General features: G+C 47.7%; 1 protein-coding gene and 2 non-coding genes across 3 annotated transcripts; all 3 read right to left on the bottom strand.

Moving 5' to 3' along the window:
• Window positions 1-71: 71 nt before the first annotated feature.
• Window positions 72-25,947, bottom strand: eif4g1a (eukaryotic translation initiation factor 4 gamma, 1a). Its single transcript, XM_055867189.1, has 32 exons — window positions 25,830-25,947; window positions 25,501-25,587; window positions 25,276-25,308; window positions 24,562-24,582; window positions 23,645-23,824; window positions 23,244-23,343; window positions 16,921-17,031; window positions 15,862-16,016; window positions 14,882-14,971; window positions 14,195-14,273; window positions 12,979-14,019; window positions 12,747-12,835; window positions 12,104-12,284; window positions 11,725-11,858; window positions 11,358-11,510; window positions 9,750-10,142; window positions 8,385-8,531; window positions 7,848-8,081; window positions 7,585-7,689; window positions 6,874-7,275; window positions 6,443-6,572; window positions 6,078-6,180; window positions 5,650-5,909; window positions 5,395-5,519; window positions 4,461-4,633; window positions 4,152-4,277; window positions 3,841-3,922; window positions 3,646-3,744; window positions 2,921-3,058; window positions 2,706-2,787; window positions 2,142-2,282; window positions 72-1,623 (listed from the first exon to the last, which is right to left on the bottom strand). The coding sequence occupies exons 1-32, from the start codon at window positions 25,902-25,904 to the stop codon at window positions 1,442-1,444; spliced, it is 5,451 nt and encodes a 1,816-aa protein (XP_055723164.1). The 5' UTR covers window positions 25,905-25,947; the 3' UTR covers window positions 72-1,441.
• LOC129814625 (small nucleolar RNA SNORA3/SNORA45 family) lies at window positions 1,938-2,068 on the bottom strand. Its single transcript, XR_008753336.1, has one exon. It is a non-coding gene; the product is annotated as a small nucleolar RNA SNORA3/SNORA45 family (small nucleolar RNA).
• Window positions 2,512-2,643, bottom strand: LOC129814619 (small nucleolar RNA SNORA57). The gene has a single exon (XR_008753330.1). It is a non-coding gene; the product is annotated as a small nucleolar RNA SNORA57 (small nucleolar RNA).
• Window positions 25,948-26,859: the final 912 nt, after the last annotated feature.

Here is a 26,859-nt window from a genome sequence, read left to right on the forward strand (position 1 = left end):
GTTTTAAAACCCCTGCACTACAGTACCCTTAACGCAAGACCTGGGACATGCATGTACAAACTCCGCTCAGCAACTTGATAAGTCTTTTATTTGCAATTTTCGGTTTCCTCTTTTCCAGTTTATGATGCAAAAAGAAGCAGTAATTCCTTAAATAATAAAGAAAGCAACAAAATATTTACAAAAGTCCAATAAAACTAATCAATGGATGACCTAAAGCACCCCTCTCTGCATCTGGACAAACTGCCACTTCTGTTGGAAAATGATTCAGCATTTTATAGTTTACATTACATCAGTAATTTCTTTTTATTATTTCTGAAAAATAAAACTGACAAAAAAAACAACTTTAATATATATGTACAGAACGCTCCTGAAATGTGATTCCACTTAGAGTAGAAAAGGCTTTCGGATCATTTCTGTCTTTCTTATTTCATCAAGTTGATTTCTGTAGGTTTCAAGTTTTAATGGTGATTTTTGTCATTAAGAGTCCTCTAGTTATGGGGTTTGTTTTCTCATTCGACAGGGGTCGAGAAAGAACGCGCCCAACAGTTCATCATGTAACTACAGGAGAGGTAAAAGACGCAGTATCTCAGTCAGGATTGACTACTGGGGGAGGAAGTGAAAGGTAGGCTTTAAGGAAGCATATAGAAGACCCCCACCGTCCTCCAGTAGCCAAGGTCAGAGGCTAATGGTCAAAGGTCACAATCCATCCCCCATCTTGTTTCTCTGTCCTCAAAGTCCCAGTACTGCGGTAAACAGGAAGTGGAAAAAAGGAAAAGAACCATCGCTCAGAAAGCCATTCAGCGCCTCTATAGTCGGCAACATACGCTTGATGTCAGCTGATAAGCAAACATACCTCGTCTACATCATTAAAAGAAACACACTTCAACCATGCTGCGCACACACACACAAAAAAAGAGAAGACAGAGCTCTGTGTTCGATCGGACGTCACACACACGCATGGCATGATACTCCACTCCGAGGGAAAAACATGCTACATGACACCTCTACCATTGTCTCTATGCGTTTGCGTGTCATATAGTATGTTGCATAATATAATTTTGTCTACAACCACAAAGAGCAGCGTGTTGGTTTGTTATTGTTTTGTCAAGAACAACAAGTCAAAAGGGTTTTATATGCAGTGACCGTAGTAGTTATTCCACGCGTTTACACAAGCAAAATCCATCTCAATCATTTATTTCATTTTCGGCGGACACACGCCATCACAAAAGAGGGAAAAGAGAATGAGGAAGTGAGCGAGAGAGAGAGAAGAGAGAAAGTGATTGCATGTCAGGTCCCTCTCTAAAAAGCCTTGTTGAGGATCGATATCAGTCCGCCACATTAAAAAAAAAAGGGCCATAGAGTCCAATTCTCTCATCGGGCTCCCCTTGCAATACACCACCCTAGCCATAGAGGGTGGTGGTGGTGGTTTTAGAGAGGCCATTTAGTCCTTGTCGGACTCCTCTTCGGCCTCGCGGAGCCAGGTGAAGAAGGCGGTGACCGACTTAAGGGCCACGCCCTTGCCGGTCTGCTCTGCGGGGTCTTTGCTGGACTCCCACCTGTAGAAGGCCTCCTCTTTGATCACGTCCTCGTCGTACAGCGCGTCAAAGAACATCCGCAGCAGATCTGGCGAAGGGAGGAAGCCACAGTCAGAGAGGGTAGTTAAGATGCACAGCCATAATCATGATTCCTGAACTATGAATCTAGCCACAACACCATCTGATAGAGAAATGTGGATAAATACATACTCCTTCAGCAAACATTTTAATTCACACAAACAATCAAAGCTCATTTTACACAATCCCATTTTATTTTTTTTGCGAGACAGGAGACAAAGCCAGTGGGGCAGAATGTGAACGACAATCACAAAATCTACACGGAACGGGAAGCAACTGCAGGGCTGTGGATGTTCACGACAAAAAGAAACATCAAAACGGAGGGTCTGTATCTGAGCTGGTGATTGGCTGGGCCACAAGAGACTACAGCCAATGAATAGGCAAAGAGGTTTACTCTGCGAGCACTCTAGCACACCAGGACAATGAGGTTGTAAAGGAGTGACTCTAGCCTCGCTGTCCACAATCCTACACAACCTCACAGAACTGAGGTGAAACACACACACACACACACTGCAGTACTGTACTCACTGGCCGGTTGCTCCATGTGCACCATGAGTCCCTGGAGGGCGTAAAGGGCCTGCAGCTCCCTATGCTCGTCACTCAGGTACCGCTGCAGCAGCTTGGCCCTCTGGGTAATCTGCTCCACATCCACTTTGTACGGGTTCTCACCTGGACAGAGGGAAGGAGGGGGAGCGTGTTTGAGTGAGTGAAGGTGGAGAGAGAGGGAGAAAGGATGGATGCACGTTCCAACCCCATTCTTCTTACAAAGTAGTCGCCAACCAGTCAACCCGATTCATAGGAAAATTAACCCAGACCCATAAACCTAGAGTAGCACCAAACGACCAACACTCATTCTACACCCAACTTGATGCCCCCGTTGCCAATCAGACAGATATCAGAATGAACCAGCGATTGAGCATAGAACCAGAAGTCAGGAACATTCTGACACCGAATACATAGCACTGTCCTTGCTTTCCCTCCATCACACACACGATATACCGGGCAACAGCATGCATGCCAAGAAAGGAGGTTGGAAGCATCTGTAAGGTATGCAAACAGAAGGGCCAGATATATGGGCTTTGCGGTACTCACATATAACAGCTGACTGGCAAATGGAGGTCATCAGAGCACGCACAAACTGGTTGGCAGCCGCCTGCTGTTCGTCCAGGTTGGCCTGTAAGTGAGAGGGTAAATATTTACCACACAGAGCCTGCTTTCCCAAAACTTAGATGTAGATAGCGTGTTTAAACTTTCAATTGACCTGCTGATACACAAAGTTGCATATGCATACACACACACACACACACCTCGACCCAGTCTCTGATGCGCTGGTTGTTAGCCTTGTCCTGGATCAGTCTGTCCAGATGTTTGCTAAGCTCCTCCCCGCTCATGGGCTTCTTCTGATTGGTCTCATCCGACTCCTCCCCCAGGGTAAACTCAATTTTCTGGAAAGAGTGAACACACCATAGAATTACATTAGGAACTCTACGGAAGGCACACTCCGATCCCTCAGACAGGTTGCCTGACCACGTCACGAAAATGGTTCGCGCGCGTCGCAGAGTGTTATGATTCTGAAAGGTCAAATAGCTATCTACAATGTAAAGAAGCTGCCGTGTGAGGAATCGTAGGTGGCTTGTTTCAGTTAGTTGTGTCTTGTTCTTGAGGTGTTTGGACTTATGTCACGTCTATGCAAATATGGCTAAAATTAGCTAGCTAACCAACAACTGCGACAATGCAATTGGAGTCAACCAATGCTTATTGTGCAATCTTTTTGTATGTTTTCAATGAACATTTGGAGACAAAATATAGTTCACGCTGTTGTCAGTGATCCTTTGATTCTAAGCCAACAAGGTCCGTTTTGCACGCATCGGTTTCGTTGCCAAACACACCTACACCTAACTTTCCTTAACCAAAACAAAAAAAATCCTCTCATTTATTTAAGGCAGTCGCATGTTCAGTCCACCGATCTTAAATGGCATTCAGATCGAGTGGCACAAAAAAAGACAAGTTTAAACCCGTCTCCCACACTGACCTGTTCAGTCACAAACTTATTGACGTCCTCATCCTCTGGCAGGAAGTCTCTCCAGTTGAGTCCTGCTTCCATCCACAGACCACCCACCTTCTTATGGGTCTGAAAATCATATATATTTTTTAACAAATCACTAATACACAATTCATTTACACACACACACAAACCCCACAGAGCTGCTTGCACAGAGACACTTACCATTCCTTTGCAGAGTAAGTTGAGAATCTGCACCAGCAGCAGACCAGCCTTACCCAAGGGAATCAGGGGCTTGGAGATCTCCCTGGAAAAACACACACACACACAGTAGCAAAAGTTTATTGAGCGTTCCTTTAAACTTCTCATTCATTCTTTACACCCGTCTCAAACTGTAGATTTTTTTGCCTAGCACTTCTTCACTATTCATCCACAAGGTGAAGCGTCTGTCAAAGCCTTTCTGGAACCAACGCTGTTGCATGCAAGTGACCGCCGGAGTCGGGGCCTACGCAACCTATATAGAGCCTGGGCCTCACCTGAAGAGCTGTCCCATGGGGATGCCTCCGTCATGGAGCATGGGGGTGATGAGCTCAGCCAGGTATTGCCAGATGTGGGGGATGTCTATGGCCATATCCTCAGCCACCTCCAGGATCTCCTGGAGCCTGTGATTAAAACATAACCAGGTAAAGACCTTATTCAGTGCTCTCTCACCCACAAAACAAGGCAAACTAATCATTTTGTAGAACTATCTTGTGGACAGGCTTCCTCAAAACACACACTCTCTTTCATCATTTGAGAAATGCACACAACCTGGTCTTTAGGGCACTACTCTCTCTGCCTCTCACCCCTTGTAGTACTGTGTTGTGGGCAGGGTGCCAGCCTTGAGGAGCTGATGCAGCAGCAGGCCCATCCGTTCCCTGGCGATGGCGCTGCGCTCCAGAGTGTCCTCCAGGCCGCTCCGCACAAACACAAAGAGCAGCGGGGCGCTGTTCAACTCCCCTACACACTGCAGCGCCTCCTACAGGCCCGGACAGGGAAGGACAGGGGTTTAGTATTACAGCAGGTAGCTATGCAATGCAACCGCCTCTGATTGTGTGTGTTTACCTTTGTCATGGACACAAAACTGATGGTGTGTGTGTTTGTGTGCATCTTCATGTTGTCGATGTGGCCTGTGTGTGTGTGTGTGTGTGTGTGTGTGTGTGTACCTTCATGTTGTCGATGTGGCCTGTGTGTGTGTGTGTGTGTGTGTGTGTGTGTGTGTGTGTGTACCTTCATGTTGTCGATGTGGCCTGTGTGTGTGTGTGTGTACCTTCATGTTGTCGATGTGGCCTGTGTGTGTGTGTGTGTGTGTGTGTGTGTGTGTGTGTGTGTGTGTGTGTGTGTGTGTGTGTGTGTGTGTGTGTACCTTCATGTTGTCGATGTGGCCTGTGTGTGTGTGTGTGTACCTTCATGTTGTCGATGTGGCCTGTGTGTGTGTGTGTGTGTGTGTGTGTGTGTGTGTGTGTGTGTGTACCTTCATGTTGTCGATGTGGCCTGTGTGTGTGTGTGTGTGTGTGTGTGTGTGTGTGTGTGTACCTTCATGTTGTCGATGTGGCCTGTGTGTGTGTGTGTGTGTGTGTGTGTGTGTGTGTGTGTGTGTGTGTGTGTGTGTGTGTGTGTGTGTGTGTGTGTGTGTGTGTGTACCTTCATGTTGTCGATGTGGCCTGTGTGTGTGTGTGTGTGTGTGTGTGTGTGTGTGTGTGTGTGTGTGTGTGTGTGTGTGTGTGTGTGTGTGTGTACCTTCATGTCGTTGAGGTGGAGGTACTCCTCAATGATGGCTCTGGACTTCTTGTCCAGCTCCTCCTCAGTCATGGCCGGTTTGGCCGGAGCAGCGGGGGGAGGGGTGGGGCCTGTCTCACGCTTCACTGTACAGATACAACACACACAGTTACACACACTATTGTACACAAAAACACATTATACACATGTATCCAGCTTGTGTGAATGACGTATGTGTAGAAGTGTGCGTGTGTCAATGTGTGTATAGTCTCTTACCAACAGCCTCCTTACTAGGAGCCCTGTCCCGGCTACCACTGCCTCCTCGGTCTCGGCTGCCTCTGTTCCGGTCGTCAGACATGCTGGCTACACGCCGGACGGGGGGCTCCGTAGGGGTGCGACTATCGCTCCTACGCTCCTCTGTCTCACGGCTGAAGCTGCGCTTGGTGACAGGCGGGCGGGCGTCCCGACTGCTGTCGCGCCGCTCGAAGCTGTCGAACCTGTCCCGGTCCCCGCCGCGGTCACGACTGGAGCTGGACCTACGGAGAAGGAGAGAGATATTGGAGAGCGGAGAGGAAGGAGAGATGGCAGAGTGTGGGGGGGGGGGGGTAGAAAATCAAGGTGTGTAAGCAAGAGTCGGGGGGCAGAGAGAAAGATCGGGAAGAATGAGGGGAAACGGAAAGCAAAACAGCAAGAGAAGTACTGACCTCTGGGGGACCCTGCGGTCAGCGTCGGAGGACGACGCTGGTGGAGCAGGCTGCTGCAAGGCAGAGAAACGGTTGCCAGTGGCCGGACGGCCAGTCTCCGCTGCTACAGAACAAAAGGATGGAAGGAATGAGCGAGAGAGAGAGATCAATACACACATATTACACAAATGCCAAGTGTGTATATATAGGTGTGCATGCATGCATTTTAAGTGCGTATAGTACAGTGTGACACATTTGTTGTTGTTTTTTTACACTTGTGTGAGGGATGTCGGTGTGTGTTTGAGTTTGTATGAAGTAGGCTTCTACCCGACTCCCTGTTTAGGTTGCCCTGTGTTTGGCACGTGTGCGCCCATGTGTGGCCCTACCTGGTTCAGCTCCGGCGGCAGGCTTGGCTCCTGTGGTGCCTCCACTGCTGCCCTTGCCCCAGCTGCCCCACATGCCCTTACCCCCGAGCTGGGGCGCAAGGAGCTGGTTGTTGAAGTCCAGAGCACCAGGCTAGTGTGGGGAGAGGTCAAAAGGTTAAAGGCTGAGAGCAGAGGTGATGACATAAGTATATCCATCTCAACGGGGACTCGACTTGGTAAAAATGGCTACTGAAGTGACGCAAGTAATATCCCTGAGAACACAAACTCTTCACCTGGTCATGTGATCGCAAAAAGCATCCATATGAGCTACTGAAATACAATCAATACACTATTGCTTACCTTCCCTCTCATAATTAGGAACCCCATTCGTGTTGGTTTAGTAATAAAAACACGTTCCTTAATTAGTTGTGAACCTTAAAACCGCCGCTCACCTTGGTGATCTTGCTGAGCCGGCTGGTATCGATGGGTCTGTTCTTGGTGGAGATGGGCACTGTGTTCCAGCCTTCGTCCTGGGGCTGGCTGCCCCTAGCCCCCTGGCTGCCGTGCTGACCCCCACGGCCCCCCTGATCTCTTCCTCCTCTGTCTCGGTCTCCCCCCCTCCCGTCTCTTCCTCCTCCACCACCACCGCTACCACCTCCTCCTCTTCCACCACCTCCTCCACCACCACCACCACCACCACCACCACCACCACCACCACCACCACCACTGTCATTCCTTGACATAAGCTGCTGTTGGACCTTGACCAGCTGCATTTGCTCCTCTCGCTCAGCGTCCTTGTGGATCTGGTCTATGGTCTTAGGGCCCTGCTCCCCTCGCCGGGGCACCCAGCCGCTCTGGTGGAGGGAGAAAGGGGGAGTACTCTTTCAAAGTCTAAGATTTAGCAACGTCTTTAGAGCCATCTGATAAATTAGAGTATGGTTACTGCTGTGACACCATGATTGTAATGATACTATTGGAGAGAAGACAAACAGAGAGGAAAGAGGAAGTGAAAGAGAGCGCTGAAGGGGAGAGAGGGAGGAGGGGATGAAGTGAAGGACAGAAAGATACAGAAAGATGGAGGGAGGAAGAGGGAAAGAGGATCGAGAGAAATGAGAAAAGAGAGAACATTGTACAGAGAGGGATGGAGGGAGGTGTAGTTGTACCCGTCTGAGGTCGATGACGTCCTGCAGCATGAAGCGGATCCTGGACGAGGTCTTCTTCTCCTTGATGATCTTGTCCATCTGAGCAAAGTACTGGTCCATACGAGGCTGTAGGGACAAACAGAGGGACACTCAGACTGGTGTGTGTGTTGCCATTCACATTTCTGCAGAGGAAATATGTCCGATATCAGTATTTGTGTCCGTCCCTGTGCATTAGTGTGCACACATGCCTTTGTGTGTCTGTGTATGTGTCTCTCTCCGCGTACCTTGGCCTTCTCAAAGTCCAGGTCCTTGCCGATGGTGGACAGCAGTCTACAGAGGCACTCCAGCGACTCCTCGTCGTGGTTCTTCACCAGCTTGACGATGCAGTCGTGCATGATGGCCTCCGTCAGCATCTTCAGCTTGAACAGCTCGCCGATGAACTTGATGTTGCCCAGCGACCGCCGGCGCGCCTTGTCCTTCGCATCCTCCAGCTCCGCCTTCAAACCGGCTTTGTCCTCCTGGGAGACGGGAGGTGAAAGGTCAAAAGGTCATTTGAAAGTAAAGAAAGCTGTATTGCCCAAAATGCACCTGCTCTGAGTGTTAGGGACGGAACAGAATGTGATTCTATCTTTGCTAGTTCAGCAACAGACCTCGGCAAAAGTGAAAAACAGCAAGTCAAATGAATAGTCAAATAAATGGATTTAGATTTTTATGAGGATACAGACCAATCTTGTGATATTGGCAATATGAACAAGGGTTGGATATGAATATAACAGAATGCATCTGTTATGAGGTTGTGTAGACAGGATGTGATGTCGTACCTCTTTGGCGGCCTCCATCTCCTTCTGTTTGGCCTCAAAGATCACGTCGTCGTCCTGGTCCTTCTCAAACTCCTTCTGACAGCGGTTCAGCAGCAGCTTACGGAAGTTCACAGTCACCCCCGGCTTGTCTGTGGTGGGCACTTTCAACTGGGAGGACACAAGGAAAGGAAACAAGGAACAAGTCATGTTTAGTTCAAGGTCAGTTTCGTTTATGTTCAGTAGAGGACTGGCTTAGAAAAGTACACTCAAACAAATGGATGAAGACAGAATTAAAACAGAGGGGGAGAAAAGAACGAAAGAGGGCTTCTCAGCTCCTCGAGTTCTTCATTTCCATCCCTATCCTGCAGTGTATGGATGTGCATCTTTCCCTTTCAAGACGATTCCATACGCATCTAGATACATGGGCTCCCAAATGATACATTTTAGTTAGAAACGATTCGGTGTGATTCAGTCCATTTTCCATTCTAAATTCAAGTCTGCTAGGGACTCCCGAGTGGCGCAGCGGTGTAAGGCACTGCATCGTAGTGCTTGAGGTGTCACTACAGACCCGGCTTTGATCCCAGGCTGTGTCACAACCGGCCGTGACCGGGAGCCCCATAGGGCGGCGTACAATTGGCCCGGCGTTGTCCCGGTTAGGGGAGGGTTTGGCCGGGGAGTGCTTTACTTGGCGACTCCTTGCTGCGGGCCCAGAGCGCCTGCAGGCTGACTTCGGTAATCAGTTGAAAGGTGTTTGCTAAGGCACATTGGTGCAGCTGGCTTCCGGGTTGAGCAGGACGGTGTTAATTAAGAGCGGTTAGGCGGGTCATGTTTCGGAGGACGTAAAAGCCTGCTGCTGATGGAGCTCATGAGCTGGGCCTCTCTCAACTGGATCTGTCTGAGCTGACGTCTGTGTCTGTGTGTGTGTGTGTGTGTGTGTGTGTGTGTGTGTGTGATGATGTACGTAGACACCTGATCTGAGCCATAAGGGAGATAAGGCATCTACCACCCCACTACAAGAACTTGTCATGTTTTCTTTGCACATTAACTGTTTAAGCTAGTAATGTATCAATAGTTATCGTTTACAAAACGAGCTATGACATAGCCAATGAACAGAACAACTCGGTTGTCACAAAATGAGCTATTTTCAGAAGGCAGAATGTAATGAGCAACATTTATTTTGTTAACCGGCAATTCGTAACAGTTCAATACAGTTTCTGACTGATGCACTTGTATCTTTAACATTTGAATCGGGTACCAATGCGTACCGGTGACGCGTTACATCCCTACTGCACTGGTCCAAACACATGGCTCAAAGTAGAGGCAGAGAGAATGAAAGAAAAAAAGACAAACACAAAATGCCCAAACAATGTCAGTCACGTCACTCACCCCCATAAGGCAGCGGCACATGTTGGCGTAGGCCACGGAGAAGTTGGGCTCGGAGATGGCCTTCTCAAATATGAGATCGATCACCCCCTTCAGCCTCTCCTCCGTGTCGATGGTCAGCTCTGTGACCTGTTTCATCAGCTGCTGGAACATCTGAGGGGTCAGCTTGTTGAGGATGGAGCGGACCCTCTTGAACAGCTCCTGGGTCTTGGCCTGCTCGGGGTCGTCGCTCTCCTCCTCCTCGGGGCCGGTCGCGCGGCTCCCCGCCATCTTCACCGCGGGCTTCCAGGCTTTCTCTGCCTTGTTGAGCTCCACGTCGCCACCTAGCGATGAGGAGATGATGATCTTGCGAGGCTCCTTGCGCTGGCCCTGCTGGGAGCGCCGGGGTCCTGGGGGCTGGGGGGAGAGGAGAGAGAGAGAGCGAAGAAGGGAAAGACAGGAGGGAGAAAGCAAGATGGGTGAGTTTTTAATTTTCCCGTTATTTTACCAGGTAAGTTGACTGAGAACAGGTTCTCATTTACAGCAACGACCTGGGGAATAGTTACAGGGGTGAGTGAGCCAATCGTAAACTGTGGATTATTAGGTGACTGTGATGGTTTGAGGGCCAGATTGGGAATTTAGCCAGGACACCGGGGTTAACACCGCTACTCTTACGATAAGTGCCATGGGATCTTTAATGACCTCAGAGACAGGACAGCCGTTTAAAGTCCCATCCGAAAGACGGCCCTCTACACAGGGCAGTGTCTCCAATCACTGCCCTGGGGCATTGGGATATTTTTTAGACAAGAGGAAAGAGCGCCTCCTACTGGCCCTCCAACACCACTTCCAGCAGCATCTGGTCTCCCATCCAGGGACTGACCAGGACCAACCCTGCTTAGCTTCAGAAGCAAGCCAGCAGTGGTATGCAGGGTGGTATGCTGCTAGCCAAGGGTAGAGGGATAAAACAGAGAGAAAGAACATCATGTAGAGGAGATAAGAGGGACATGATGTCTATGAACTTCAAACACACTGGTCTGTCAATCAATTCACAACTTGAGCCCAGCTTTAGACATAAACAAGGTAGAGAGCAGTTCCAGTCTTAGAACACTATTCAATGGTCATTTTTAAATGCTCTCAATAAATTACGGGTGGTCGACCAATTAAACCATTTGTTTTCAAGCAACGTGTGACAAATGATTGATTTCTATGATTTGGAGAGTGAGGTAATGACATACTTTGAACTATGACTAATGCTTTCCAAGAGACAACAGCCCACACGTAACCCCCCCAAAAAAAGGTTGATCTTGGTCTTGAATTATAGGATCTATATGTACTGACACCAGAGGCATCTGGATGGATATAACCCGTTTCAGCAAAGATGTGTGCTCGATTTTATACACCTGTCAGCAATGGGTGTGGCTGAAATAGCCAAATCCACATACCTTTGTGTATATATAGTATATTAAAAATAATATATTTCCAAAGAAAAAATATATATGGGGGATTGGAAATGGAGACCAATTTCCAATTAAGCCTCAATCTCTCTGCAATATTAAATATGATCTACCCCCTAAAATATTTTTAAGTGTCCACTATATAACTCCATACACGGACCCACACTGCGATACTCACTCCCATATGGTCCCTTCCAGGGCCCCGTGGTCCCCCTCCCCCACCTCCGGAGGACTGTCTGCCCAGGTTACCCATGAAGGCGGGGGTGAAGTCTGGCCCGGCGTTCATCATGTTGCGACCCGGCTCCGCTGGGCGCATGGGAGTCTTATTAGCCTACAGAGAGGAGAGAATTAAAAACCTATGAATTTAACATTGAAATTAGTATCGGGACATACTAGAAAAGCACATGAATGAGCTATGGGAGCATAATTGCTTTACTTAGTTGTGAATAATACATTTCTAACTGGATGCCTATAAAAAATAAATAAAAAAATAACCATATTGGCTCATTAAATTGTTATTTCTTTCCTTCAATGGTATAGTTTACCTTATCCAACACCACATCGCAGATAAGAGGCAGGCCCTCGGGCTTGTTCATGCTGGCACCAATGTACCGGAAGCCCAGCAGGAACTCCCTGTCGTACCTCTTCTTATCCTCCGGGTCGATAGGCTTCCATTGCTCTGTTGGGAGGAAAGGGTGTCGGAGTGGGAGAGTTTGAATGGGCGACGGACTCTTTATACTGCTTAACGTTGTTGGAACACATCCAACCAAATCTATCAGACCACTCTTGAAGAGACATGCATTTCGGGAGGGATAACGCTGGCCATACACATGCATGATGGGGTCTTTGACCATTCACAATGAGACTTTTCACTTAACAGGAAATTGCCGGCGTCAACGAAGATAACTGAAGTGGACCACCCACCTCCTTTGTACTGGTACTTAAGGTCGCCTGGTTTGAGCGGGGGCGCGTCGGCGTTCTGCTTGTCCTCCTTCTCCTCCCACGTCTCGTCTGGCGCGTCGGCGGTCACCAAAGGGGGAGGGGCCACAGGGGTGGGCTCCGCCAGAGTGGACAAGGGCTCGGGGGCAGCCGCCGCCGCCTCCTCCTGTATGGATGAGAGTTGGGAGAAGGGACAGGACAATTGGAGGGGTAAGACGGAGTAGAATGAAGTTGAGACCCCTACAATGCTGTCAGGATTTGGGGTGACAATCTTTTTTTCTTACATTTTTGTTTGTTTGTGAGAGAACAAGTTTAAAATGTGCATACCGGAAGTTTGACTAAAACTTGCGGTGAAGTGAAATGTTTGTCTCGCCAGATATACCAGGACCCTAGGCACAAAGAGGAGACCAACGGTGCCATATGCCAAGTTGCTCTTGCACTGACTAATGAACAGTCCAACCGGAGTAGCGGCTGGACTGCTGTGAAGGGAGTAACAATCTTACACGTTTTTCAAGGTTTACCACGGGTGCACCTTCAAGTGGTCATGGACAACTGCTCAGAATCGCTCATGACTTTAGAAGGCCGCTCTGTTCTACGCAAGCAGGCACAGGAGTAGATACAAACGCACCTCTTTGAAGGCATCCAGCATGTCTCCAATGGCTTCCTTCTTGTTCAGCTCCTTCATGTTCCTCTTCTTCTTTGGCACAGACACAGCAGCTAGGAGAAGAGGGTTACATCAAACAGTTACGTCAAAACCTGAAGCCACACCATCTAGAACCCGTCTGCGCCAGCCAAACCCTTGGTGCACACAGTACTTCCTGACCAAGTGAGCCCGACCAGTAAAAACCCTCCCCTCTCACCTTGCATAGACGTGTCCTCTGAAGGGCTACTGGCCAAGGGCACCATGGCTGCATCCTCCTCTTTCTCCTCCTTCTCCCCCTCCTCTGCCACGGCAGCAGCTGCAGGGCTAGCAGTTTCCTGAGGTGTGGGAGCGGCAGGCTCTGTGTTGGGCATTGCTGTCCGCTCTTGTGCGGGCACGGGGGCGTCTACCTCGTCGGGGTACTCCTGGGGGAGGCCGTTGGACAGTGGCGTCTGCGCCTCGCTCTTCTGGGCCATGGCAGGCTCCGCCTCCGGGACAGAGGGAGTGACGGCAGGAACAGGGGCAGACACGGGCACAGCAGCAACATTTTCCTGCTTTGCCGCTGTCGGCTCGACCACGCTCTCAGTTTTAGTGGGTGCTTCCACAGACACCACCGGCTTCACGGCCGGGGCGGAATGTGTGATCGTTGCCTTGGCAACGGGGGTCATAGGTCGTGGAGCGGGTTTAGTGTGTTCTTTAGCGACCACCACCGTAACAGGCGCCACTACCTCTGGCTTGGTGGTAAGCACAGGCTCCTCCATTACCTCCTCTACATTCTCCTCCTCCACCACTACTACTTCTTCCTTTTTATTCTCTGCCTCCTCTTTCTCCGCTACCAGGGCAGGAGGCTTCTCGACGGCTGATGGGGCGGCCGATGGCTCTTCCTCAATGGGAGGAGCTTCGGGAGTCACTGCCTTTCCCGCCAGGCTCACACCGGCATCCACCGTGTCGCTGACCTGAGCGATGGTGGTGGTGGGGGGTGGTGTCTGCACCTCTACAGGGGGAGGGGAGGTAGGAGCTGCCGGGGGGGAGGGGGAGGTGGGAGGGGCCTGGTCTTCCTCTGGTGGAATGGCCTCCTCGGCCTTCCCCGCAGCCGTGGGGACAGCCAATTGGCTGACGATCTGTTCGGTAGGTGGGGCTGCCTGGCTATCTTTTTCCTGTTTGGCCTCAGCTGGGACGGTGGCAGGCTCTGGGGTCACTAACGCAGGAGGCGGGGTCACGGCGGCCATCGTTTTGGAAACTGTGGGTTCCGTGTTGTCATCTGAAAAAATACATAATAATCAGTTCAGAACCGTTTTGGAACAAGTACGTAATATCAATCAATCATTGAAGATCAAGTTCATTGTTTACGTCATGCTGTTCTACTCTCTATGTAATGTGGAAAATCTCAGTATGTAAAGACATTGTAGTACCACAAGACCTGGGAGGACGCTCACCTGTTCTCGTCATCATAGTGACGGGCTTTGTAACTTCTCCGTTGGTCTGGGAAGGACCTTCTCCCTCTGCAGTGGAAAACTAGTGGCAGAAAACGAGGAGCACCGTCAAAACTAGCGTATAGTAGATTTCAAAAATAAACACAAATATGTTGTACAGTGTTTTCTAACGCTATCCTATTGCCTTGATCAAAACCAGTCGAGTTGAGAGTTGGAGACAAGACACAACAACCTAAAAGTAAACACTAACTGAATGCAACCGTTCTGGAACAGTTGGCTTCCATTCCAAACTTCCTGGTCTCCTCTATGACATCACCTCTGTGGAATCATCTCAAAGACACAAGATTCCAAACTTGCGTTGTGAGCTCATCACTGGGAACGATCCCAAGGAGGTGGCGAAATCAGGGGATGTATTGAGGGATGGGAAACATTTAGCGTTGAATGTATAGAACTAGAATGTATAGAGCGGACACGGTTCCATCTGAGACATTCGTATCTGTTCTACATGATACATTTCTGCTTTTTTTCCCTACATAGTATATTTGATGTCCTCATATGATAAATACCAATCACAAAGTTTCAGGATGTGAACAGCAATAGAGTTTTAATCATTGGACAACAATGTTCCTGAATGGTCTGTGAGGTTACATTGTCCTGAACAGGCAGGCCCCAGTGGGTTGCGAGGCATACCTGTGATGGGGGGGTGGAGGTGGCCCTTCCCCCGGACATGATCTCCTCTGTGATATCGCGGCCCCCCTGGTTGGGGTCTCGTATTCTGATCTGAAGAGAAGGATGAAGTTGAACAGCCAACAGTCAGACTACTTCACATTAGCATATTAACCATCACTCGCCAGGCCGTCACTGTAAATAAGAATGTATTCTTAAAAATCGACTAGCCTGGACAGTATTCACTAGACGCCAACAGATGAAAAACGCAATGAAGGGACTGGCTATCCGTTTTCGTTTCCCATCGCAAAACGTTTTGCTACGGTATATACTGATGAATACAACCCTGGTTAAATAGGCCTAAATAAATGAGTCCCCTCTTCTCTTCTCCCGCCATCCCTCTTACCATCTAAACTAATCTATACTTCTTTCCCGCTGTTCAATCTCCATCTGTGTCACGAGGTTAGTTGCCTTTAATCACATATCTAGGGTCACATTACCCTGAGGCCAATTCTGATCTAGGAACAGATTACCATCCCCCTGGTTCTATCTTTAACCATAAGGGGGAGGGGGGAGAAGATATCCGTGTCTGACCCTGTATAAGCGGTAAGGGGCAAGATGTACTACTCCTGCACTGACCTCAGCAGCGAGGTCATAGTATACCAGCTGCCCTCTGACCTTTATAGGGCTTTTCCACTCCTAATATATACCCTGGTATTATACTAGGGAAATAGTGTTCTCAACAGTGTAGGCTGACACTAACGACTTGTTAAAAGCAGCATCAACAACTTCTGAATCCCCTGAACAGTTGCTTTTTATAAGGAAAAGGCCCAATTGATATGCTAACAGTTAACCGTTGTCATGTTCACGCACCCAGAAAAGTCCCAGTCCGGCCCCATGTCAGGGTCTTTTTCAGGCGGAAAATCAAAAGCCTGCGTCTTCAGGTCAAACACCAGGGGTTTAGTCTTAAAGTGGAAAAGCAAGATTAGTTTGTGGTACAGTACCGCTATGCGCTCCCTCTTGGGTGCCGGTGGTTGGCTCGGCGGCGGCTGAGGCGGCAGGGCCTGTTGCTGGGGCTGGGCGGGGCTTATCATGACAGGCGCCGTTTGGACAGGGGGTGTGTGGCTGTACTGGGGCTGGGCCGGGTAGTAGGCACCTGCTGTGTGGTGGGGGGGAATCAAACACAGCACGGAAAGCAAAACACAATCACACACTAAAATGACCACAAACATACCATAAAGACTAAACAAGCATTGAAATAACCACACACTGAAATAGGAACATGTTAAAATAACCACAACAGGGCCTAAAATAAAAACACCCGCCTGATACGGGTTGATTGGCATTGGCGGGTACGACGTCTATTTTACCAGCCACGTTGGCAGTGCATTTCACTCGCATTTGCGAATAAGAATAGAGTTAGAAGTGAAGAACGAGCACATTTACAGCAAAATAAATAGCTGGTAGCTAATCACACAAAGCACTATAATACGCCAGCTCCCACACTGCCTGGCTGGGGAGCTGTGGGCACTGTGATTGAAGTGCTGAAGACTGATTTTAGAAGCGCTGAGCACAGGCAGAAATGTTGGTCTAATTCACTCTAAAGTCTACTACAGTGAGACTATCTTCCTTGGCTATTACAATGTCTTGTTCACCAGCTGGGTTGTCTCCAATGGGTCTGCTTCAACTGCTAGCGAAGACCTGAGATATTTTAAGATGTAGCCGGTCACAAATAATGAAATAACATTGAGCAATATTACCACATCACTTATTACTAGTAATACATTTGTTTAAGAAACATTACAAAGCATGCTCCTCCAGGTTATTTTATTTCTTTTTTTTGGGGGGGGGGTTTAAGTGGCTAGGGGACCAAAAAGTTTGTTTCAAGCCCTGACCCACATGCACCTGGAGCAAAGTAAAACAATGTATACACAATGGGGGGGGGGGGGGGTCAGCTACAAACCAAACAAAAACAACTATAAACAGAACTACAAATCAAACATGCAGATAAAGATGCAGCCCTGCACACACCGCGCAACACACAAACACACACACTTACTCACCGGGGTAGCGCTGGGAGGTGAGAGGAGCGCCGTGGAGAGAGAGACGCCCGTTCTCTCGCCCGCCCCCTCTCCCCCCACCCCCCCGCCTTTCCCTCGCAGCCAGAGAGGGCTCTGAACACGACAGGGGGAGGAGAGGAAGGAAGCGAGGGAAGGGAAGAGAGAAAAAGGAGAGAGAGAGAGAGATAGGGAGGACAGGAAGAGACAGATGCAGAGTGAATGAATGAGAAGGGGACCAGAGGTAAGCAGGGTGTTAAGGCAGTAAGAGGCAGCAGGTGAGAAGACAGAACACAGACTGATAGAGCCGAACCAAAGCCAGAAGAAAACACACACACACACACACAGCCTTGGATCCTTAAGAGAAACAAAGACCACCATACACACAAACACCTGCCAGGCAAAACCACCACAATCAACCAGCAAAGCCATACGGTAAAGAACCTAAGATCAACTGACTGACCAACTGTAAGATCAACTAAGATCAGGCCCTAAAATTAACACCCGCCACCTGCCAAATGCGGGTAGATGTCGGCATTGGCAGGTAAGACTTCACCAGCCACGTTGGCGCGTGGTCAGGGTTCCACAGTGCAAGCATTTCACTCGCATTTGTGAATAAATATAAATCAAGTGTGAAAACTTTTATAGTAAAATCTATTCTGCTGTAGCTGTTTTCAAAGTATTTCAGCCATTGTTTCATAGCTGGAAAATGAAATAGCACAAAGTCAAAGAACTACGAAGCCTATATGGAGTTGAAGTTTACATACACTTACGTTGGAGTCATTAAAACTCGTTTTTCAACCACTCCACAGATTTCTTGTTAACAAACTACAGTTTTGGCAAGTCGGTTAGGACATCTACTTTGCGCATGACACAAGTAATTGTTCCAACAATTGTTTACAGACAGATTATTTCACTCATTATTCACTGTATCACAATTCCAGTGGGTCAGAAGTTTACATACACTAAGTCGACTATGCCTTTAAACAGCTTGGAAAATTCCAGAAAAGTATGTCATGGCTTTAGAAGCTTCTGATAGGCTAATTGACATAATTTGAGTCAATTGGAGGTGTACCTGTGGATGTATTTCAAGGCATACCTTCAAACTCAGTGCCTCTGCTTGACATCATGGGGACATCAAAAGAAATCAGCCAAGACCTCAAAAAAAAAAAAAAAAAAATTGTAGACCTCCACAAGTCTGGTTCATCCTTGGGAGCAATTTCCAAACGCCTGAAGGTACCACATTCATCTGTACAAACAATAGTATGCAAGTATAAACACCATGGGACCACGCAGCCGCACGCAGCCGTCATACCGCTCAGGAAGGAGACACATTCTGTCTTCTAGAGATGAACGTATTTTGGTGCGAAAAGTGCAAATCAATCCCAGAACAACAGCAAAGGACCTTGTGAAGATGCTGGAGGAAACCGATATAAAAGTACCTATATCCACAGTAAAACGAGTCCTATGTCGATATAACCTGAAAGGTCACTCAGCAAGGAAGAAGCCACTGCTCCAAAACCACCATAAAAAAAGCCAGACTACGGTTCGCAACTGCACACGGGGACAAAGATCGTACTTTTTGGAGAAATCTCCTTATGTCTGATGAAACAAAAATAGAACTGTTTGGCCATAATTACCATAATTATGTTTGGAGGACAAAGGGGAAGTCTTGCAAGCCGAAGAACACCATCCCAACCGTGAAGCACGGGGGTGGCAGCATCATGTTGTGGGGGTGCTTGCTGCAGGAGGGACTGGTGCACTTCACAAAATAGATGGCATCATGAGGTAGGAAAAGTATGTGGATATATTGATGCAACATCTAAAGACATCTGTCAGGAAGTTAAAGCTTGGTCGCAAATGGGTCTTCCAAATGGACAATGAACCCAAGCATACTTCCAAAGTTGTGGCAAAATGGCTTAAGGACAACAAAGTCAAGGTACTGGAGTGGCCATCACAAAGCCCTGACCTCAATCCTATAGAACATTTGTGGGCAGAACTGAAAAAGTGTGTGCAAACAAAGAGACCTACAAACCCGACTCAGCTAAACCAGCTCTGTCAGGAGGAATGGGCCAAAATTCACCCAACTTACTGTTGGAAGCTTGTGGAAGGCTACCTGAAATGTTTGACCCAAGTTAAACCATTTAAAGGCAATGCTACCAAATACAAATTGAGTGTATGTAAACTTCTGACCCACTGGGAATGTGATGAAAGAAATAAAAGCTGAAATAAATATTTCTCTCTACTATTATTCTGACATTTCACATTCTTAAAATAAAGTGGTGATCCACATTAAATGTCAGGAATTGTGAAAAACTGAGTTTAAATGTATTTGGCTAAGGTGTATGTAAACTTCCGACTTCAACTGTAGCTCTTTCCACTTGCGCTGCAACACAGCCTTGCTGTGGCCTCTGCGCATGTGAAGATCTGAGTCAGATTCATTTTTAGAAGCCTACCCACAGGCACAAAAGTTGGTCTAATTTACTTGAAACTAAAGTCCAAAGTGAGACTGTCCTTGTGTTTCTTCACTATTTACATTGTTTTGTTCACAAGCTAGGTTGTTTTTATATCTTTGAGTTTCAACTGCTAGGGAAGAGAACGCTTCTACTAGTCAGACTCAATCTCAGAGGCACAAACATGACGAGTTGCGCTACCACGGTAACCTCCCGCTCCATGAGCATTTTTGTCTCATCTGTGATACAGTATTTTGGTTAAAAGACTCAGGTCACAGGCTCCCGAGTGGTACAGCGGTCTAAGGCACCGCATTGCAGTGTTGTGGCATCACTACAACCTGGGGTTCGATCCCAGGCTGTGTCATTACCGGTTGTGACCTGAAGTCCCATAGGGCGGCGCACAATTGGCTCACCATCGTCCGGGTTAGGGGAGTATTTGGTCAGGGGGGCTCTACTTTGCTCATAGCGCTCTAGCGACTCCTTGTGGCAGGCCGGGCGCCTGCAAGCTGACTTCGGTCACCAGTTGAAAGGTGTTTCCTCCGACACATTGGTGCAGCTGGCTTCCGGGTTAAGTGAGCGGGTGTTAATAAGTGCGGTTTAACGGGTCATGTTCCGGGGTAAAAATTAAAGGCTCAGGTGACAAAATATTATTTAATATATCACATTAGTTACTTCTTACTAGTAATTAGGGATGCAATGAGACACCGTATGTTGTCGAACCGTTCAACACGCACACGTGAACCGCGGAATTACGATATGCCTGTCATTTTCCAAGACGTAATTATTGCGCTGCAGACTACACGCACGTTGTACATTCAGATCCACAGAACCAGACGCTTAACTTGAGAACAGGCTTGGCAGGCAACTGCTTGGGGCCCCAGGCCATTAGGGGACTCCTGAGGGCTGACAAACTTTACCTCACAGCAATGGCTCAAAATGTGGCAACCGCAGTGACCGCAACCCCCTCCCCTTAAACAACCAAACCAATGGACGATTTGCAATGACATCTCAGTAGGAAACCTCCCTTAAGGGGGCCCCATGAAGAGAGAGGAAACTAAAAACAAATATTCTCTCAGCTCCAACGTGACAATGGCGAGCGCTAGCAAAACAGAGAGAAGCAAATTTGAAGAGGCACAGCTGTCGTTCAAATCCGCTGTGTGGGAACATTTTGGCGTTCAATACGATGATGAGGGTAAGAACCCCAGACAATAAACAAACAAAGTACAGTCTGCAAGCATTGCTTTGCCACTGTTGGCTACTCGAGTGGAAACACTTCTAACGTGTAATTTAAATCGCCATCACTCGACCGTATCCCTTGCAGGTGGAGCTGGAGCAAGGAGAGTCCACTCGTTAGCAAAAACACAACAATCTCTCGCTGCTGCCTTCCAACAACAATTTGCGACAAATTCAGAAAAACAAAGAAATAACGAAAGCAGTGGGAGTATTCATAGCCAAAGATTTGCAGCCCTATTCAGTGGTTACTGACTCGGGATTTCATCACCTGATGAAAAATGTTTAACCGTGTTAACCAGGGTGGTAGAGTAGCCTAGTGGTTAGAGCGTTGGACTAGTAACCAAAAGGTTGCAAGTTTGAATCCCCGAGCTGACAAGGTACACATCTGTCGTTCTGCCCCTGAACAAGGCAGTTAACCCACTGGGCCGTCATTGAAAATAAGAATTTGTTCTTAACTGATCTGCCTAGTTAAAATAAAGGTTAAATAAATACTTTTTTTTTTTTTTTTTTTTAAATACGGAGAGAAATTGGATACGAACCCTATCAAGCTCTCTCCACTGATAGTTGGACCTCCAGAGCAACTCAAGGCTACCTCACTGTGACAGTTCACTATGTACTGAATTGGGTTGATGAAGGGGTAGCCCTTGAACTAATGAACGCTGTGACGGAGTGGAAGCAAGAGAGACCAAATGGCACAATCCCAGCAACTACAGATAACTCACAAAACATAGTGAATGCCATCCGTGAAGCTGATGGGTTTGGGCCCCCACATTGGATGTTTTGCACACATCCTGAACCTTGCAGCCAAGAGGGCAGTCTCTCTCTCAAGGCAGTGTCCCGCCTCCTGGGGAAGGTCAGAAAAGTGTTGACCCCCCCCCCCCCCCCCCCCCCCCCCCAAAAACACCACTGCTCACCAAGTTGACAGTCAAGCAAGAGATACCAAAGCACAAATGAACCCATGACATCCAATCCATCACAACACATTGGAAAACCACACGTGACATGCTGGAACATTATGTGGAACAGCAACCGGCCATCTACTCTGCTGTATTGGACAAGGCGGTGAAGAAGTCGGTCAAAGACATAGCCATGCTGACTGACAGTGAACTGAAGCAGGCAGAAGAACTCATTTTGGCTACTCGAACAATGACAACTCTCATGAGCAGTGAAACCTCATCAATGATCCCTCGAAAGACAATGATTATCAAATCCATGGCACCAGGTCCTGAGGACAGTGCAACCATCAGGGAGGCCATCACTCAGGACTTGGAGAGAAGATACACAGCCAGGGATCTTCTGGACTACCTTCACAGAGCTACAGCCCTTGATCCAAGGTTTAAATCCCTGCCAGCCTGCTGCGACAGAGTCCACAAGGACCTCAAGGAAATTGTGGAGCATGAACATCAGGTATTTGATCTATTTTTAATGATATTGCTTTTATCATGTGCTTTAAAATGTGACGAGATATGTGTCACTTAATAATAATTGTATTATTATTTATTATTACCAGCCATTTTTCTTGCAGTTTCAAGCAGGGCCATCCACAGAGGAAGAAAATGCATCATTATCCCCTCCTCAAAAGAAGATCGCCATGGCAGAGTTATCTGGGGAGCTTTTCAAAGCAGAGGAGCAGACCAAGCCCTTTTCCAAAATGATTGAGGTGGTCACCTCATACAAGGCAGCAGATTGCCTTCATGTGGATGCTGATCCTTTTGTGTGGTGGAAAACTAACCAGTCAAAGTTCACCCATGTTACAAAACTTGCACAACAGTGCCTCAGTGTCCCGGGAACCTCTGTTGCAAGTGAGAGTTCTCGCCAACGCAGGGGACATTGTCAGTGCAAGCCGTTCTCGTCTTGCTTCAGAGAATGTTGACATGCTTATCTTTTTACAGAAGAACCTAAAAAGAACCTCAACATAAAGGAACAGATATCTCATATAGGGTACCAACTTGATGTTGCACTTTGTTATTTGTACATTTAAATATTGCCTATACAAGTACGTACCCTGTTTATTTAAAATAGAGAAGGCAAAGAACCTACAGGTCGTCAAAGCTAAGAAGCACTTTCAGTTTGAATGTTAATCTCCCCTTGATTTCATACAGTAGAGACAGAAACCAGGCCTAGTCAGTCATGCTGCCATTTTTCTGAATGGAAAGTTTTGTCTATAGGCAAAATAAAGAGTTCATTGTTTAAAGGGTGCTGTGTTATGTTTCTTAAATATAAAGATACCGAAACCGTACCGTGGGCCCACTGTCCGTTGCATCCCTACTAGTAATGTATTGTATTGTTGTATGTATTGTTCTAGAAACATGACAAAGCACGCTTGTTCGTTTTTTGTGTGTTTTGTTGGTGTAATTTTAGCAGGCCAAAAATATTTTGGCTGGTAAAATGTATTGTTTTTATCTACCTGCCACAGTGGCTGGTGGACCAAAAAGTTACATTTATGCCCTGACTAAGAGCAACTGTAAAATAAACACAGCTAACTAACTAGCCATGGTTGTGGTTCTAGCAGTGACTGCAGTTCAACACTAGGTTTTGGTTCGAGTTCCAGCTGCTGATCTAGTCGTGCCTGTGGTTCTAATCCAGATTGTGGTTGTGGTCATGCTTGGCTGTTGGGCCACGGCCCAGAGTAGAGCCCCTTACCATAGGTGGGGTATTCAGCCGGGCTGGTTCCTGGGTAGAAGCCTGCTGTGCCGCTGGTCACGGGGTATTGTGGACTGGGTGGCATGTAGGGAGCCCGGTACTACAGCGAGAGAGGGGCAGAGAGGACACTTAGAACTGTTTAAAGGTATAGGACAGTGAGTTACCTGTCCTAAAGGGGTCAAGCTTCTTGTTTGCTGCATCTCAGTATAGCTACAACAGTATGTTGATTTTAGACTTGTTGGTGCTGGAATACTGTACGAGAGGTGTTATACAATTAGGATTGCAAAATTCCCAAAACTTCCACGAAATTCCGGAAAGCTGTGAATTTGATGGAATCTTGCAACCCTATATTCAAGTGAAGTTAACCGTTAACATAAAGTGATCATGACCGGTTGTGGCACCTGTCCAGGGGGGATGAAGTAGCCCTGAGGGGACCCAGCAAAGGACAGCTGCTGCCCAGGGATCATCATCATCTGGGAGCTGGGCTGGTAGACGTGGGTGGGACCCACCGGACGAGGCCCGCTGCTGGTCTGGACCCGGGGGGCACTGGTGGGCATGGTGGCCCTGTTGGCATAGTAGGGCTAGAGAGATGGAGGGGAGAGAAACTGTCAGTATATTTCTACGGTATATTTGCGTGTGTGTATGAGCAAAATGGTGAGCTGTGTGTGTGTGTGTGTGTGTACTGCGGTGTTAAAATGTCACATGTTGAAACTCAGATGGTTGAGGTAGGTCGAGACTCCAGAGAGCTGAACACACTGCACACACGATGACTGCCAGGGGGTTTTAGTTTGGGATTTACAAGCCTGTGTTGTGAAAAACTGGAAACCTCATGGGTGCATGTTCATAGAGTAGCGAGTATGAGAATCCCCCATGACTGACAGGGAGTGGCTATATCCATCCTGGCCCAGTATTTACAAAGCGTCTCAGAGTAGGAGTGCTGATCTAGGATCCGTTTGGCTTTTTCGATAATATTGAATACGATTCTATGGACAAATCCTAGATCAGGACTCCTAGTCAAAAGACTTTTGAATCCACAAAAAAAGACTTTTTGTGGATACAGGCTCTGGTTAGTATTTCAAAGGAGACCGGGATTTAGGCTATAATAGGACGGAGCAGGATTAAACTGAAGCAGGATCAGCTACAAGTTTCAACAATTATCATAGCTAGCATCTACCCAACAAAAGTATTTTCCAAATGATCACTGATTATTGTCAGCCCTTGGGCAAGGGTCGAGAATAAACTTTTGGACGTTAGTTCTGTAGACTCAGGCTAGGTTAGACGAACCGAGAGGAGGGTGAGAAGGAAAAGAAGCTGTTACCTGCAGTGCCCTGTATCCGCCCTTCAGCCGCACAACACACGGGCAGAGAGCAAGAGAGAGGGGGGGGGGGGGGGGGGGGGGGGTGAGGGGGGGACAAGAGAAGAGCAGAAGGAACGAGAGAATGAGAAGAAGCAGTATATCACTCAGCCACTAACAGTTCGCTGCTGACTACCAGAAAATATGAAGCCATCAAGTAAAAATAAAGCTAGAGAGTTAAATCCACAAGGAACTACTGTAGGCGTGTTCTAGTTTCATTCAAGCCTCTTGATCGTAGGCCTGGCTGATGGGTTGGCTAGCACTTTGCCTGATTAGGGAAACTAATTTATACATGGACAGGTGAAATGTAAAACCCAATGGACCCTGGTGCCTAGGAACTTTACTGTATAGTCCTACAGTGGGTGGAATCAGGTGTAACCAAGGGCAACCTATGTAATTAGCAGCCTGAACACATCACTACTGGAATCCTTGGTCCTGGAGAGCCACGAAAGGGCTGAGGATTACAGCCCGGCACTCTACTCATGGCCTGGATTGATACTTTTTGAAATATTTAATTCAAAATCAGGTGGTTTTGCATCTAGTTACAGCTGGGTCTGATCAGTACTAAATTGGCTGTTTAGCCTCATCTTTCTCTGAAGTTAAATTGCATTCACGCACAGCGGTCTACTTTCAGGTTGGGATGACAGACATTTTGGGGAAGGTGAGGGGAGTTAGTACCTGTTGGTGTAAAGCACGAGGCCCTGCGGCGAACTGGGAGGGAGGACAGCAAAAGAGAGCAAGAGATCAAGGTTGGTAGCCAAAGACACTTAAACACAAACAGGTTGGACCAAAGCGTTACAGTTGAGCAAGAGTTGGAGTTAACAGCGTAACAGAAGCTTGGACATTTAGAGAGCGTGAGCAAAAGAGCAGGAAATAGAATGAGAGAGATGGAGAGGGCAATACCTGTCGCGGTTGCGGTGAAGAGTTCATTTGTTGAGGTGGTGGGGTGGCGAAGACGAGAGAAGGGGGCTGTCCTGGGGCATAGGCAGCCTGGGAGAAAAGGGAGGGAGAGAAACACAACTACGTTAGTTAGATAACTTCTTGCCTAAGATGGGTTTTGTTCAATAGGGTACAATGTAGAAAAACATTTCAAAATGGAAAACAAAAATGTGCATCCTTATTGGACACGTTCAGGTAGCATGTCCCAGTTTCAAAACGTTCTCACGTGTTTTTTCCTAATGAATGCTCCCCTGACCAGTCAGCACACGCTGGGTCTTGTCATTGGCTCTCACCTGTGTCAGTCCAGGGGAGGGGGAGGGGTGTGGGACAGAGGTGGGTCCCGTTATAGGCTGCGGTGGTTTGTTCATTTCACTTGGTTCTGCATTAGGGTGGCGCTGACTTGCCAGCCGATCTGAGGAGGAGGAGGAATAGTTAGCAAAAAAACAAAAAAATTCAAAATCAACAAAAAACCACAGAAGACTGCAATCTACCCAGTTTCAAACTAGTCGGACTAGGCTATGGTGAGTAGACTAGATATACAATAATAACCTGGACACCATGCCCAGTGACCGATGAGCGAGCAGCCTCAAGTTAACCCCCTATGAAGTTCTTGGGCTTCCACTAACAGGGTTGTCAGAAGTTGTGACAGCATTGTTGTTGAGCCGAGTTCCAAAATTGGAAATGGGTTAGTGGGTTTGTCTGCGCTATAGAAAGGTTGTCCCGCCAAGCAGCAAGGGTGGTGTTTACTGACCCTGCCCTGATAACAATAATGCCTCCTCCCTGTACCCTTGCGCCAATACACACTTATTTTCACCTCTCTATATCCCTCCTTCACTTTCCACTTAGTCTTCTAGGTTTAGCCTCTATCAGCTGGGGAAACTTGCATATGCCTCTTAACCGCTATTTAGACCTGAAACAAGAGAGAGATCACATCCGTCCTGAGGTTGAATTGGGTTACGGGTAATTACCACATCTCCACTATAGGGGCAGTTGAACCATCTATTGATCCTCCAGGCAGATGATAACAATAAAATAAAAAACACTTCGCACCATGACTGTCATCACCTCACATATTGATGGGGGAGATATATTTGACATGACACATGGATTAGAAGGCGAAAAACCACTTACTGGGGTCATGGGGTCTGAGTGGCGCAACGGTCTAAGGCACTGCATCTCAGTGCTAGAGGATGTGATCGGGAGTCCCATTGGGCGGTACACAATTAGCCCAGCGTCGTCCGGGTTCGGGGAGGGTTTAGCCGGGGTAGGCCGTCATTGTGAAATAAGAATTTGTTCTTAACTTTGCTTGTTAAATAAAAGGTT

Source organism: Salvelinus fontinalis, chromosome 17 (assembly GCF_029448725.1).
Source record: "Salvelinus fontinalis isolate EN_2023a chromosome 17, ASM2944872v1, whole genome shotgun sequence".
Lineage (NCBI taxonomy): Eukaryota > Metazoa > Chordata > Actinopteri > Salmoniformes > Salmonidae > Salvelinus > Salvelinus fontinalis.

Coding starts and splice junctions, on each gene's coding strand:
- eif4g1a (XM_055867189.1), bottom strand. CDS start 25,904: ATGAACAAACCACCGCAGCCTATAACGGGACCCACCTCTGTCCCACAC. Junction 12,285..12,746: donor TGCTGGATGCCTTCAAAGAG/GTGCGTTTGTAT, acceptor TCATCCATACAG/GAGGAGGCGGCGGCGGCTGC. Junction 11,511..11,724: donor GCGATGTGGTGTTGGATAAG/GTAAACTATACC, acceptor TCCTCTCTGTAG/GCTAATAAGACTCCCATGCG.